This window comes from Olea europaea, chromosome 2, assembly GCF_002742605.1.
Source record: "Olea europaea var. sylvestris chromosome 2, O_europaea_v1, whole genome shotgun sequence".
Classification (NCBI taxonomy): Eukaryota; Viridiplantae; Streptophyta; class Magnoliopsida; order Lamiales; family Oleaceae; genus Olea; species Olea europaea.
Window position 1 is genome coordinate 9,998,778 of NC_036238.1, and position 14,070 is coordinate 10,012,847.

Here is a 14,070-nt window from a genome sequence, read left to right on the forward strand (position 1 = left end):
CGAGAGACACAGTGGAGCCCAATTGTGCAAATAATAGTCCAAAGTACGGGCTGTTGTCGGGTTTAAAACATGAGGAAATTACAGGATTCCAGGTATTTAAATATGTGAGTGTAAAAATAAGGTGCAAAATTTTTTTAATTAGAAATCAGGTATTATTTATACTCACACTACCTAATCCAAACAAACCCTAATCATTTTTTCATATTCTCAGATTTTTCATATCTTGCCTCCCCCATCCCTCCCTCCTTCCAACCTCTATCATCATTGAGGAGCACCGCCATCGAAGACATGAGAGTCGAGCGGAGGCATAGTTGCTGCGGTGCGGCGCCCTCGCGGACGGTGTTGTGAGCAATATGGTTGGTCAAAGTTGTCACCCAGTCGATCGGAGATCCGCGGAGTCAGCGCTCACAGCTGTATCATTGTGGTTGCTCTGTGCGACTAGCTAGTCAACGACGATGCAGCAGTGTCTCGATGCGCAGAAGTGTGTAGAAGCAGGTTTGTTGGTGCGATGTGAGTGGAAGTCGGTTTGTATTGGTGGCATGTGATGTGAGTTCTATGTTTGTGGAAGCTGATTTTGTTGGTGCTATGTGGGTGTTGTGGTGTGGTGCAGTGTGATGATGTCCGTATTTTTTGCAGCGACGGTGTTGGTGGTAGATTTGGCGACGACGATGGTGTGGTTCAGACTGCGATGATGGTTTTTTTTGGTGTGTTTGGTGGTGGTGGTGGATCTGGTTACATCGATTTTGTTGATGTTGATATTGGTGTTGGTGGTGGCGATGGTGGTGGCGACGAGGTAAGGGTGGTTGCAAGTGACTGTGGTGGTAGTGGAGTTGGTGGTGACCGACTATTTGACTTGTGACTAAAAAAGGTAAAATGTGACTATCACATTTGAAAATATGTGACCTGTGACTATAAATTTTTAGATTTGTGATTTATAATTTTTTAATCTGTGACCTCGACATAATTTGTGACTTATCAAATTTGTGATTTGTGACCTCGAAAAAATTCGTGACCAATTAACTTGATGATATATGATCGATAAATAAAATCTGTGACCTATAATTGTGAATATGTGACCATAAATAGTATAATTGTGGCTTTATTATCATTATTTAATAAATATTTTTAATTAATTAGCTAAAACCTAATTTTTGCACTAAAGAAACTTGTAACATGAATTTTGAATTGGGCATAGTTAACACTTGATTTATGAACTCTTCCCTTAAAATAGTTCATGGTAATTTCAACATAATGTCTCGGGGAAATTAGGCTTAATCAAACTTTTTATTTTTCAAAGTTCAAAAATTATGTCTTTGAAAAATATTTTCTCCTATTTTGTTAACTAGATTTTAAGGGCTTGTTTGTTATCAACGCTTTTGTACTTAAGTGATTTAACGTTTAAGATATTTAGGTAAGAAAATCGAGATGTTAAGATTTTTCATATAATTTTTTGGAAAGAAGTTGTAATGTAATGTCTCGATCCGCCGAAACTTTTGTCTTGGTGGTTAATTAACTAAAGAAATAGGGTTAGCGAGTCTATATATGAATCTTGATTTTGTAAATATTTAATCAGCTATGCTACCTGTATAGGCCCATTTGCACAGGCCTGTACAAGGGGTGTAACATGGGGGTGGTTAGGGGGTGTCAGCAAATGGGCCTGTACAGAGAGCTTTTTTCGTATTTAATTGGTGTACTCGTTTAAACAAACATAATCAAACTGAAGTATTAAGAGGCGACTTGTATATGCATGCTCCAATTTTAATTTATTTTAGGTCATAATTGTGATTAGAATATAAACAAGTTAACTTCAACTCTAAGCAAATAAAGGACTAAAAAGTTCATTGCTTGACACACAATAATACTATCTCAGCATGATCATCATGATAAAATAAAAAATTTCAAAAATAAATTTTTAGGCAAAGTTTTGAGATCCCCATATTGTATTCGCTGCAAATGTAGTAGACAATCGCTATTTACATGTGTAGAATAGCATAAGTGGAAAACTTTTTTATTCCCTCTTTGGCACGATTTCATTTTGAGAAGTAAAAAAGTGGTAGTTTTTAAGATTTTATTTTGGTTTATTATACTAATATCTTAGTTTTCTTATATTGCATCGTATTTTAATTGTACTAAAGGTCTTGTCTCATTTAGTAAATCGTTGCTTATTGTAACACTTTGTGTTCCTAACTTTTTACGTTGGATTGTCGTTTAACATTTCATTAATTAGCACGAATGATAGTTGATTATGGTTTCTGTTCGAATTTTATGCTTGCGTGTTACAAGTGATGGGCAACTATTTTATCACACACTTGTATTTATTATTTTTTGAAAATTATGAAGGATGAATAAGTCTTTTTATGAATTTTAACTGATTTTTTGGACAAAAATTATTAGGCCTTGTTTGATTGGTTCGAACAAGGTTAACAAATTCTAAGAATTATTGGCAAAAAATATTTTCTTTTAATTGACAATTCTTACGTAAAACAAAGTCAAATTAACATCTAAAGATAGATGGTTTTTTTTGTTTTTTATTTTTTGCAATGGAAGGAAACAAATTTTATTCCCAGTACCAATAAACTCTATCATTTTAATTGACAATTCGTATGTAAAACAAAGTCAAATGAACACCAAAAGATAGATGGTTTTTTTGATTTTTGATTTTTTTATTTTTTTTGCATTGAAAGGAAACAAATTTCATCCCCAATACTAATAAATTATATTCTTTTAATTGACAATTTTATGTAAAACAAAGCAAATGAATACCAAAAAAAAAAAAAAATTTTATTTCAACATTTTTTACGTGGAAAATTATATCAATCAAACACCAATAATTTACAATTATCATGAAAACAATTTTTTGACAATTCAATTCTTTGAAATTTATTTTCAATTTTATCTTTACAATCAAATGGCCCCTTATTGAAAACAAAATGCGCTATTTAATTGAATGTTAAATATAAGAATGAGAAGAAAAAAGTTGAAGAAATAAATATGACAATAACAGAGGTTGTAAACCTTTTTACCGCACCTAAAAAGTAGTCCAATTATTTCTAGTCCAACAAAAGAAATAATCAGTCTTCTACATTTAGCTTTCATAATTATCTATCACAAAAATTCCAAATGTAACCTTATGAATTAAATTATTTTCTTTTCTGTCATAAGTTTTTATTGGTATTCTAATTTTATAAATTTTGAGATGTAGGGTTTATAATTTCTGTCATAACTTTCAAGAAATCAAAATAAGTTGTTGATTTTTGATTTCTTGAGATTTAAAAGTTACTTTTGAACCCGTTTGACCAATTTCATAAAAGCACTTTTTTTAGTTAGAAGAGTTTTTAGCTTTGTTTAAAAGTACTTTTCAAAATATAATGTTTTTAAGAAATTAGTTTCTTAACAAAAATTAAGGTAACAGTCTCAAAAAACTCTTTTACAGAAAGTTCAAAAAAGGGTAAAAGCCATGCTAAACGAGTCATTAATAAACTTAATTTTTTGTTTTTTAATAAATTAAAACTTTCTTAATAATAATTATGGCGAACATAGTGTCTTAGATAAATAACTAATATTATTAAATATTGATACATAAAAAATATCATTATAATCAATATTCAGCTAATGATGATATAAATGCATAACAATTAAATACTTTTGTTTACTTAACACTCCTATGTTGATTTCGAAACTTTTATATAGAACATTTAATTAGGTGTTCTCTTAACTCATTACGACTCGACAGGGGCGGACTCACATGGGGTCATGTGAGGTCAAATGACCCCACACTTTTCTGGATTTTTTTTTTTTTTTGCTGAAAACTTAATTTTCTGTCCCAAAAAGTCCAAATTCTAAATTTATATCCATATCATATAGCCCATATCCATTATTTAGTCTATAAATATATCACAAAATTCACCGATTTCTTCCCAAAGTGCAAATATCGAATATGAACAGCAAACAACCGATTTTTCTTTTTTGTTTATGATACGTTGTTCGAAAATTTTTTTTTTTGACCCTACAGTTCGAATAGTCTGAATCCGCCCTTGCTTCTCGAGTATAGTTAAAGTCAACTACACTATAATCTACCGTTAAAATAAAAATAAATATAGACACAAAATGAGTTGGGATATAAAAGAATGATAATGATGGTCGAGGGAGGCCGTCGACGTCTTCACCGTGGATTTTCAAGCAGTGGGACATGGCAAAATGGGAATTAAAATATCTTTATTTTCTACTATTTTAAAATATAATTTTATTTTATAAACACCAAAATAAAATATATAAAATAAGATAAGAGTCCAAGTTGCTTAGTCCAAATAGTTATTTTTTCCTTTAAGCGGCATGCACATATTTGGTTGAATGCTTTTATATCCCCAAAGCGCCCACACAATTTTTCAAGCCCCTCAAATCGCTGCGCGCCCCAGTTTGGCTTCTTAGAGCACGCGAGAAACTGCGTGAAGAGGTAAAAATCCCAGTAAAAATTGCTCATATTTTGTGCAAAACCCATTCTTAATCAATATATGTAACATATGTACGAGTGGATCCCATCTCGGAATTGCAAATTTCTCAGTTACAATCACAAAAGCCGAGTCAGGAAATTTTTTTTTTTTTTTTTAATCATTGTTCGATTTTCTAAGACTATTTTCGATGTTCTTAGTGACAATTCTTCCTTAAACCGTGTATTTGGCGCTCATTCATCTAACCGAAGGTTACTTTTCGTTCTTCCCTAATTATACTTCTTTAGAACTTTATTTATAACTGGTATTTTTAATTTGATCTGCCTGTAGGTATATAAGTTTAGGTAAAAAAACTGGTTAGAGATGTAAAGCTTTAAACTTTATTTTGTTATTTTTACACGTCAGTTTTCCTCAGTTTATTTGGGTTATCAAAATAAATTGTTTTTTTGTTAATCAAATTCTTGTAGCTCATAATGCAGTGGTTTTCTTTTTTGATTTTAATTTTAATGAAATCGTATTTTGTGGGTTTCGACCCGGATCGTTTTGTGGTTAAGACAATGAAAATGTGATAGCATCACTAACAAGTGGCAAGTATATGAATTTACATCATGGTACGAGTAATGAGTTACTGAGTTAGTGCAATTCAATTGTTACCTCGATCAATTTGGGTTTATGGCTGAGTTTTCGTGCAAAGAAGTATTACTCTTTTTATCAAATTAGAGGCACTTTTGATTGCACAATATTATATTCATTAATCACTCCAAAACCTTTCATTTCCATGTGAACATTATTTTCACCATGAGTACGTTCACCCACTCTTGATCAAACATATGAAGTGGGTTTGATTAGCTTCTCACAACAATCAGATTTTCGGCGAGGCATAATTAAAGGTTTTTATACGTTCTCAAGGCATAATTAAAGGTTTTTATGCCTTCTCGTAGGCATTAAAAGTTATTTGGGAATTGTTTCAAGAACATGTGTATTCTCCTCGTTTTTTTGGGTAGAATATAAAAATTTCCTTTTTCTCTTTTGATATCTCTGGACGGATTAAATTAGTTTCTTTAATCTCAAGAAACATTTTAAAATATTTTATGCCCGTGTTAATTTTTCCTTTTTATAAAATGTAGGATACAGTAATTGGTGTTTTTGATTCTATGTCCTAAGAGAGATTAAATTATTTAATCTGCAAGAATATGAATACTACTCCTAACAGAAGGTCACATGAGGATGGTGGCAATGGTAGTGGCAATGTGGGCAGTGGTGGAAGTCATAGTCACTCCTCTGCTTTGAAATACCCACATGAAGACCATGGCACGCTCTCTAGTGTTGGCGGGAAGGTGACAGCATCAGCTAGGCAGGAGTACCATGCTCCATATGATATGGGTCAGGATGCTCGGATGCCTAAGATTATGCCACGAAATGAGTCGCGTGATATGGACAGGAGATTGCCTTTGCTTCCAAATATGTTGTTCAGGGTATCATCGTCATCAAATGAATCACTTTCTGATCATGTTATTGGTTCAGAAAGCAGGCTGGAACGGAGGGATTCCAAAGACTGTGACAAGGATATTAAGGTTGAGAACCGTGATGTTATAGCTGAACCAAGGGGTTTGCACCAGAGTGGTAAAGGTGATAACAATGTGAAACATGAAAGCCGAGTTGATGAAAGTAAAGATGCAAAGCATGAAAGGGGGGATGCTTTTCCGGAACATGATGGTGACATTAGTCTGGATAAGGAGGGTTTGAATGGATCTAATAGTCGCTTGAACTGGAAAGATTCTAAAGAACATCATGGAAAACAGTATCCTGATGCCCCTGGAGGAAGTGTGGACCCCTGGCATTCCTCGCGTACAAACATGCATGGCCCAATTGAAGCTAGAAAGGAAGTCTCAAATGTTGAGGACAGGGACTTTGCTGAAGCTCATGAAGCTGTTGGAGAGAACAAGGTTGATTTGAAAGGGGATGATAAGGTTAAAGACAAAGATAGAAAGAGGAAAGAAGTGAAACACAGGGACTGGGGGGAAAGGGAAAGAGAAAGAGGTGATCGTCGGAACAACTTGCAACTGGAAAGTAGCAGTGGCGAGAACAAAGAGGTATTAAGGGAAGATAGAGAGTCTGAAAGGTGGGGGAATGAAAAGAAAGATCCTGCGAAAGACAAAGAAAAACTGAATGACAGGGCAAAGGATTATGTGAAGAGGGAAGTATTGAATGGAGGAGAGAAAGAGGCTTCCCACAATGAGAAAAAACCAATGGAGATTTCTGGAAGATCATCGGAACAGGAAAATTTGACACTAGAACAGAAGAAACAGAAAGATCATGATAGCTGGAAGAACATTGACAGGGGCACGAGAGACAGAAAGAAGGAAAGGGAATTCGACATAGAAGCCGAGAGACCTGATAAACGCAGTAGGTATCATGAAAAAGAATCAGAGGAAGGGGGTATTGATGATGAAGGGAGTACAGAAAGGGAAATAGAGGCTTTTAACAGTGGTATCCAGCAGCGAAAGAGGATGCTTCGGCCGAGGGGCAGCCCTCAAATGGGAAATCGTGAACCTCGTTTTAGGTCCCGCAGCCAAGATATTGAAGGGTATGACTTTCCATTTGTTGAATGAAGAATTAGTTTTTAAGGGGTTTAGTTATTATGATTAGATCGTTTCATGATTTCTTCATGCGCTTTTATATTTATTTGGGTTTATGCATTTACTATCTTGCCAATTAGGCCCATATTGTTTCCATTTTTTCGTATCTAAGTAGCTGTTAGTGATATGTAAGTGTACTTTAAATTTGAAGTTTTGCTTTGTCCAAAATAAGTTATGCTCGGTTATAGCAAAAGTATGTTGAAACTCTTTCAGATTTTATTGGTTTAAGCATAATCTTGGAGTCATTTTTTGTTTTTTGTGTTTCATGATTGTGAAACCATGATCATGTGCACTTCTTTTCATATTTTTGACATGTCCATTTCATTGCAAAATGCGAAGGGGGAACATAGCATATAAGATGTACATAAAACAGATGATATCTATCAACCTATGATTTTAATATAAATTTTCCGTATGCTGTTCAAAGTTAAAAATTAGGAACTTTTATCTCGTATCCAATTTCTTTCCAAAAATCTCAAAAAATTGTGAATGGTCGCTTAGCTCAATTCTGTACTTCATATTTCTTTGATCTTTGACTGGTGATGTTTGAGTCTTATGATAGGGATTCCAAGAATTCATGTGTCAAATGTACTATATTTCATTGGTACACTGGTAAAGATGTCATCAAGCAGTAAATAGGGCATGAATTGCTGTTTTGTTTATACACCATAACCTTCCATAAAAATCTAAGATCTCATGCACATGGGAGTTTATCTCCATTAGAATTCCTATTTTGATGTCAGAATATGGTAACTTGACAAGTTTCTCTAGTGTCTATGAGGAAGTTTTGGACCGTTGGCCCGAATGACTGCAGTATCTATCCCTTTACATTTTTTATACTATATGCAGTTAAAACATTATAAAATGTATTTGTTACTTTTTGTTATGCACATTACAAGATACACTTTTGAAACCAGTGCTGCTTCTAATTCATTGCCTCTGTTTCACATGGTTTTACCATAGGAAAAGTGACTTTTACTTTTTTTCTTTTTCTTTTTCTTTTTTTTTTTTTTGGTGGGATTCAAACTTGAGACCTTTTGCCTTAGCCTTAGTCCTTTTACCATTGAACAAAGACCTCAGATACTCATTTTTGAGGCGCCCAAAGACAATGTCTTTTGGAAATTAAACTACACCATACTAAATGCAATCGTTAAATATTTAGAGATATAAGCTAAGGAGTTGAGATGATATGAACTTACCTTAATTTTTGAAGTAAAACTTGCGCTAACTCAGTATTTCCTTATTCAGATACTACACATAGTACTTCACATAAGCATAGATTTGATTCCTAGAGTTGAGGTGTTTCAATGTTTCATGCTATGAAATTGGATGTAGTCATAATGTTTTCTCTCTAGGAGTTTCGCTTGAACTTTCTTGGCACTCTCAAAAGCTTGAAGAAAGTGTAGAAGTGGAAAATAATAGAACGAAAATCATTATAAAAGCACTAAAATTATGATGTCCATTACTGTTTGCCATCAATATAGTAACGGGCACATTATGATTTGGTAACAAAATTAAATGTCTCGGGAAAAAGTTGCAGTTTGCATTAAATGAGTAGGGTCCTTTTATTTCCCTCATTGAATAAGGACGCGTATCATTATCTCAGAAAGAGGCTCCTTAAGACAGCTGCTTGCAGATTGAGAGTTCTAGTCTGAATCGCTCAAAAGGGCTTAGGGTCTTTTGCATATTGCGACTGCAACTCCCTGTTTCTCTGAGCAACATTATGCACGAGCAAGTTTATATTCTCCGTCCCCATGGAATGTTTAAATAGTTGTGATTTTTGGTGTGTAGTACTCATGCTCTTCATGATTCTTCATTTTGCTCTTTAAAATGTCAGAAAATTGGAGCTGCTCTCCGACCCGACCATTCAATTCTATTGAATGGAGTCAGGGTCGTTCCTTAAGGCAGCCAAAGCGAGCCCCTTTATTTTGAATTCGTTAATTCAGAATATCTATGTATCGTAAGTGACCATAGAAACTTCTAGGGACTCCCAGTCTATGGAAGATTGGGGGTTAGAACAAAAGTTAAAGGAACAGAAGAGCCATACCCTCTTTCTTTCGATTACTTTCAGGGTACTCACATAGCCAATTTTCCATTTTTGATAGAAGGTGCTGCCTTTGGTACTACTCTTATCTGATGTACAATAGAAACATTTGAGTCTTCAATTTGGACTTTTTTGCCATTTTTTTCATCTGTGAATTGTTAATAAGGAGGGGTGGGGGAGAAGGGTTGCATTAGTAAGTCTGTTTATAAATTACAGTGATCTGCCTTCAAACGTTGTAGTTTCTCATACTTATCAACTAATTCTTAGATTAGTTAAATGACTTTTACTTTTGCTTCTTGAGTTCAAGCATATCTAGGAGTTGCTAATCCGAATGAAGAAAATGTTCAATGTGAAAGTAGCTTTGTTTTTCCTTTTTTCCCCCCTACTATTTTTACTTTTCTTGTTTTCATCGAAGTATAGATATCACAGTTTATAAAAATGAAAGGGAATGATAATTGGCGATTGGTAATATGTGATTTATCTTATTAGTATGTGCGAATAATTTTGAGTTTTCCCTTTTCCCGGATAGTAGTGTCATTTAACCATTCACTGGAGAAAGAATGGTTATTACATTTATGTGCCACATGTCCATCCCGAATGGCAAAACATGGACAAGTCCTTGTGTACTTTTTGCCACTTCACGTTCTCTTAAGTTGTAGCTTTCCTTTCTTTCTTCTTACATAAGATTCATTTATTGTTGTTATAATCTGGATAAATCTGCATATCTTTTGAATTACGCCATGATATTTTATTAACTAATAAGAGCATTTAATATATTCTGATTCTTGAGTAGTCCATATTAATTGCTATATTATGTTATTTTGATGCTGGGAAAAATAATGGCCTGCTACATTTTTGGATATTGTTCTTCATCACTTCAGTGCAAAGTTGGGTAATATGATTTATTAGGAGAACTTTCCTTGATTGGGGTTGAAATGATGGGCTTAACCATTTTATGTTTCAATTTTATGCAGGTCACAAGGTAAGCTGTCAATTCATGTCCAGCCGGAACTCTTATTTGGTTATTATTAGACAGGAAGTTCTTTCTCTTCACTTGTTTGGTATTAGCTGAATTTACAATTACTGAACATTATTATTAAATTATACACAATATTCATTGGCTGTGACGTAAATCTTATGTTTGTGATACTGTATGAATCATTGTTCTTTATCAAGGACGTGATATTTGACGAAGTCTTCATTTTCACAATATTATTTTGAAATTAGAATAGGAACTTTCTCAAATGAGATAATTGTAATCTGGAAGAATGCTGGATCCAGAGGTTCTGTATGAAAATGTTTGTTAAGATGTAGCTCTCTAATGCATATAATTCACCTGCCTTTTAATTTTGTGCAACTAACTATATGGTTCCTGTTAATGTTATTGGCCTTGCAAAATGCTTATTGCTGCCTTCTGAATTTGTTGTGTGGAACATCCTTTTCAGTTTGCTTTGCCCTTGGGACTTGTAATTGATATTTCATTCTACATGGACAAATAGTCTTACAAAGTGCTGCTTGTTGCCTTCTATCAGCTGTCTGGAATATGATTTTTCAGTTTGCTTTGCTCTTGGGACGTGTAATTGTTATTTCATTCTACATTTTCAACTGGTCTTGCAAAATGCTGCTTGTTGTCTTCCGGTTCATGCCTTTTCAGCTTGCTTTGCCCTAGGGTTATGTATTTGTGTTATTTCATTGTACGTTATTTCATTTATTTGTGTTATTTCATTGTACGTTTACTTTTTTCTTCGGACTTTATATTTATTAGTTTTAATTGACTTGATTATATGTTTTGACTTTGTGAATGATTACTTCTTGTGGGGATAGAAGTCTTTTCACTCACATGGTTCGTTTCCAATCTAACCACTACTTTATATGGAATTTCTCCGTGCCTAATGTCCACATTTCAACATTGCTGCCTCTTCTTGACAAGAACTTTGATTTCATGTGCTGCTGTTTAAGCTGTGTAAAAGCTCTTCATGGATGCTGTGTCCCTTCTTTTAGTTGCATTTGTTTTTTTCTTTGGACTTGTGTCTAGATTAAATCATTCATGTTATCACAATCTTAATTTCTGTGCCAAAAAGTATATAAGAAAGTTTATTATACTATGATGAGTACACTTTTGGGTAAAAATTTTAGTTTGGTTGGTTTAAACCCATCATGTGAAAATATATGATGTCCTACTTTTGTCAGCAAAAGTTGTTTGCAGGTTATAAAACATTTTAAACTGCTATTTTCTAATTCCTTATTTTTTAGATTCAGCATGATGTTAGCATTCATGTAATATGAAATTTGAATATCAACAATTGCTAGTACTTTGTTGTAACTTATGTCGACAAAAGAAAAGTTGAAATTAACTGTTAATACCGTGTTCAAAAAATTCACTGAAGCTGCTGACTCCATATGTTTTTAGTTTCACAAGTATTTAAGAAGCTGTCTAAGCAAACCTGTTAGCTTATTTTGTACCCTTTTCTGTTAAATGCTCCTTTTGCCTTGTTATCTCTTGGGGGACTTCTTGAATTGATTGCTTGTCTGTCTAGCGGAATGGACCTGAAAAGTTGATAGCTCCAGTTATTGTGTCTTTTCCTATAGAATCAAACTAACCTACTTATTCCAAAGTTATTGAATTTCCAGGTTTTGATTTAGCATAGAAGGGTAAAATTTTAATGAGGGGAGTTTGCGTTGTGTAATATAGTTTCTGACATCCCACCCTTTGGACAAGAAAGAGCAAATGTCCAATGGGATTAAATTTGGTGGCATATCGAGTCCCAAATGTTTATGAAGTTATAATTTATTTGATGACTATTTATCAATTTCTAGTTGACATTTTTGGGACGTATGGTCTCAAGTAAGCATCAGCATTTACTTTATATGGCTGTGATAAGAATCTTAATAGCTTTCCACTCTGGAATATGTGCTTTAAGGCCATATATAAATCTCATCATATTGATTGCCATAATTCTGAGAACGTATATTTAAATATTTGATTTTCTTCAAGAAAATAATTAGAAAAACACGCATATATCCTAAAACTGGTCTTTTAAGCTAAATCAAAAATCATTCTCATGATATAGATAGAGCTACTGGTTTTCACAAATGATTTAGTTACTAATTGGGAAATCTTCATCATAATAACGTTTTTGATGAAGCTGTGATGTTACTATACAGGTAAGGCTGATATGTCTTGTGTCGTTTACAAAATTGGTGGATGCATGCAAGAACTGTTGAAGTTGTGGAAGGAATTTCAATCCTCACAAGCTGATGGAACATGTGAAATCTCTCAAAATGCTCCTACCCTAGAAATCCGGATACCAGCTGAACATGTTACTGCTACTAATCGCCAAGTAAGATCATAAACTATTTATTGCCTTTGCTATTACATTCAGTTAAGTTTCCAGCTATTCCTTCCCTTTAAATTACATGATTTATAGAAAAGAACATAGAAATTGCATTTCTCGCCCACTTGTGAATGCAGTTTCAAGAAACTAATTCAAAGGATTTTTTTTTTTTTTTTTTTTTTTTTTTTTTTTTTTTTTTTTTGTATTTTTTTTTTTTGTAAGATATTTTTTTTTTTTTTTTTTTTTTTAATTGGACAGTTTTCCTTGGACAGAAGTAATTGGTTTTTCATGGTTTGATTTTGGGTACCCACCCTTCTAGCTTCTTAATTTTAAAGTATCTTTAAGCTACACGAATTGGTTTTTTGAGTTCCTTTTGATCTGGAAAGCTACAATGAGCCAAGAATAATTGAGTCCTTTTTTGTCTACTTCATATATGCTAGGTTTGGCCTTCCTCATTCTCTACATTAAATGGGCATAAGAGGATGGATTTTTGAATGTCCTGAAACAGCCATAAGGACATTCAATGGGGGGAGGTGGCTCTGTGCAGTTGAAGTAATGGAATTACATAAGGAACTTTTTGATGAATATTCTTAACGTTGAAGTAAAATTGATGGAGATCCTAAAAAATGTTCTGTTGAAGACTTTTCAAGAATGGATGCTTATTTTAGGAAAAGAAATTATATGTTATTTTGAAGAATTTTATTTTATTTTATTTTACTTCCTGCTTAAATTTGTCTAGGTTGAACCATAAACAAAGAAGGGTATATTTTGATTTAATTAGCCTGATAATTGAATACAAACAGATATTCTCTCTAATTTCTTCCAATTCTCTCTCCCCTCCTTCCTCTCTCATTTCCCTCTCTTTTTCTTCTCCCTCTCTTCCCTTCCCTTTTTTCTACTCTCTTTCTCCCCCCTTTCTCTAATTTCTTCTCCCTTCTCCATTATTTCTTCTATTTTCCCCGTTATTGGACTACAGTTATTATTATGTGCGTATTGTGTCGAAAACTACCTAAATTTATTGTGCCTTTTGTTCCCTGCAGTCTTTAATTTGACCAAAGTGAACTGTGAGCAATTTAAAAAAATCGATCTGCTGAAGTCAAATAGATGAAAGCTTTTCATGTTTCAGTGAAGTAGACCTAGAGGAAAATGGCGGATGGGAGATTCAACCGTCTTATTTTTTTATTTTCCTAAAAAAATCAACCAGTGAACCCAGTAAAACTGTCCACATCCCCAGCTTCCTGTTGAACTGGCTGATTTACCAGATTTTGCACCTGTTCTTATATATTTGTTTTTAACCCTATAACCAGACTGGATTTGGGTCCTGTTCCCAATTTTCATGCTTGAATTGGCCAGTTCTCTCCAGTTTTGACAACATTGATAATTATCATCGGTTTCATATTTGCAGCAATTTTGGTGATCCACTTCTTGCATTTTTGAGTAGTGCTTCTGGACCATAGGATCTCAAGAGCTGAGTTGGATTGTCACCCTTGCATGAATTAGCCCCCGTTTGGCCCCCATTCTCCTTATCATTTATTTTCAACCACACAATCTTCTATAAAATAATATTACATGTAAATAAAAAACTTTTCATTCTTTTTCAACCA

General features: G+C 33.7%; 1 protein-coding gene across 2 annotated transcripts in view; it reads left to right on the forward strand.

The window, feature by feature from the left end:
* The first annotated feature begins 4,304 nt into the window (after positions 1-4,304).
* The window catches only part of LOC111410678, an 18,309-nt gene continuing 8,543 nt past the window's right edge, over positions 4,305-14,070 (forward strand). Inside the window, exons 1-5 of one of the 2 annotated variants that reach the window (XM_023041149.1) lie at positions 4,327-4,453; positions 4,649-4,699; positions 5,576-7,035; positions 10,106-10,113; positions 12,297-12,472. In XM_023041149.1, coding sequence (XP_022896917.1) covers positions 5,642-7,035; positions 10,106-10,113; positions 12,297-12,472 — 1,578 coding nt within the window. In that variant the 5' untranslated portion in view covers positions 4,327-4,453; positions 4,649-4,699; positions 5,576-5,641. Of the gene's footprint in view, positions 4,454-4,648; positions 4,700-5,575; positions 7,036-10,105; positions 10,114-12,296; positions 12,473-14,070 lie in introns of both variants that reach the window. The other variant, XM_023041142.1, reaches the window with a different exon arrangement.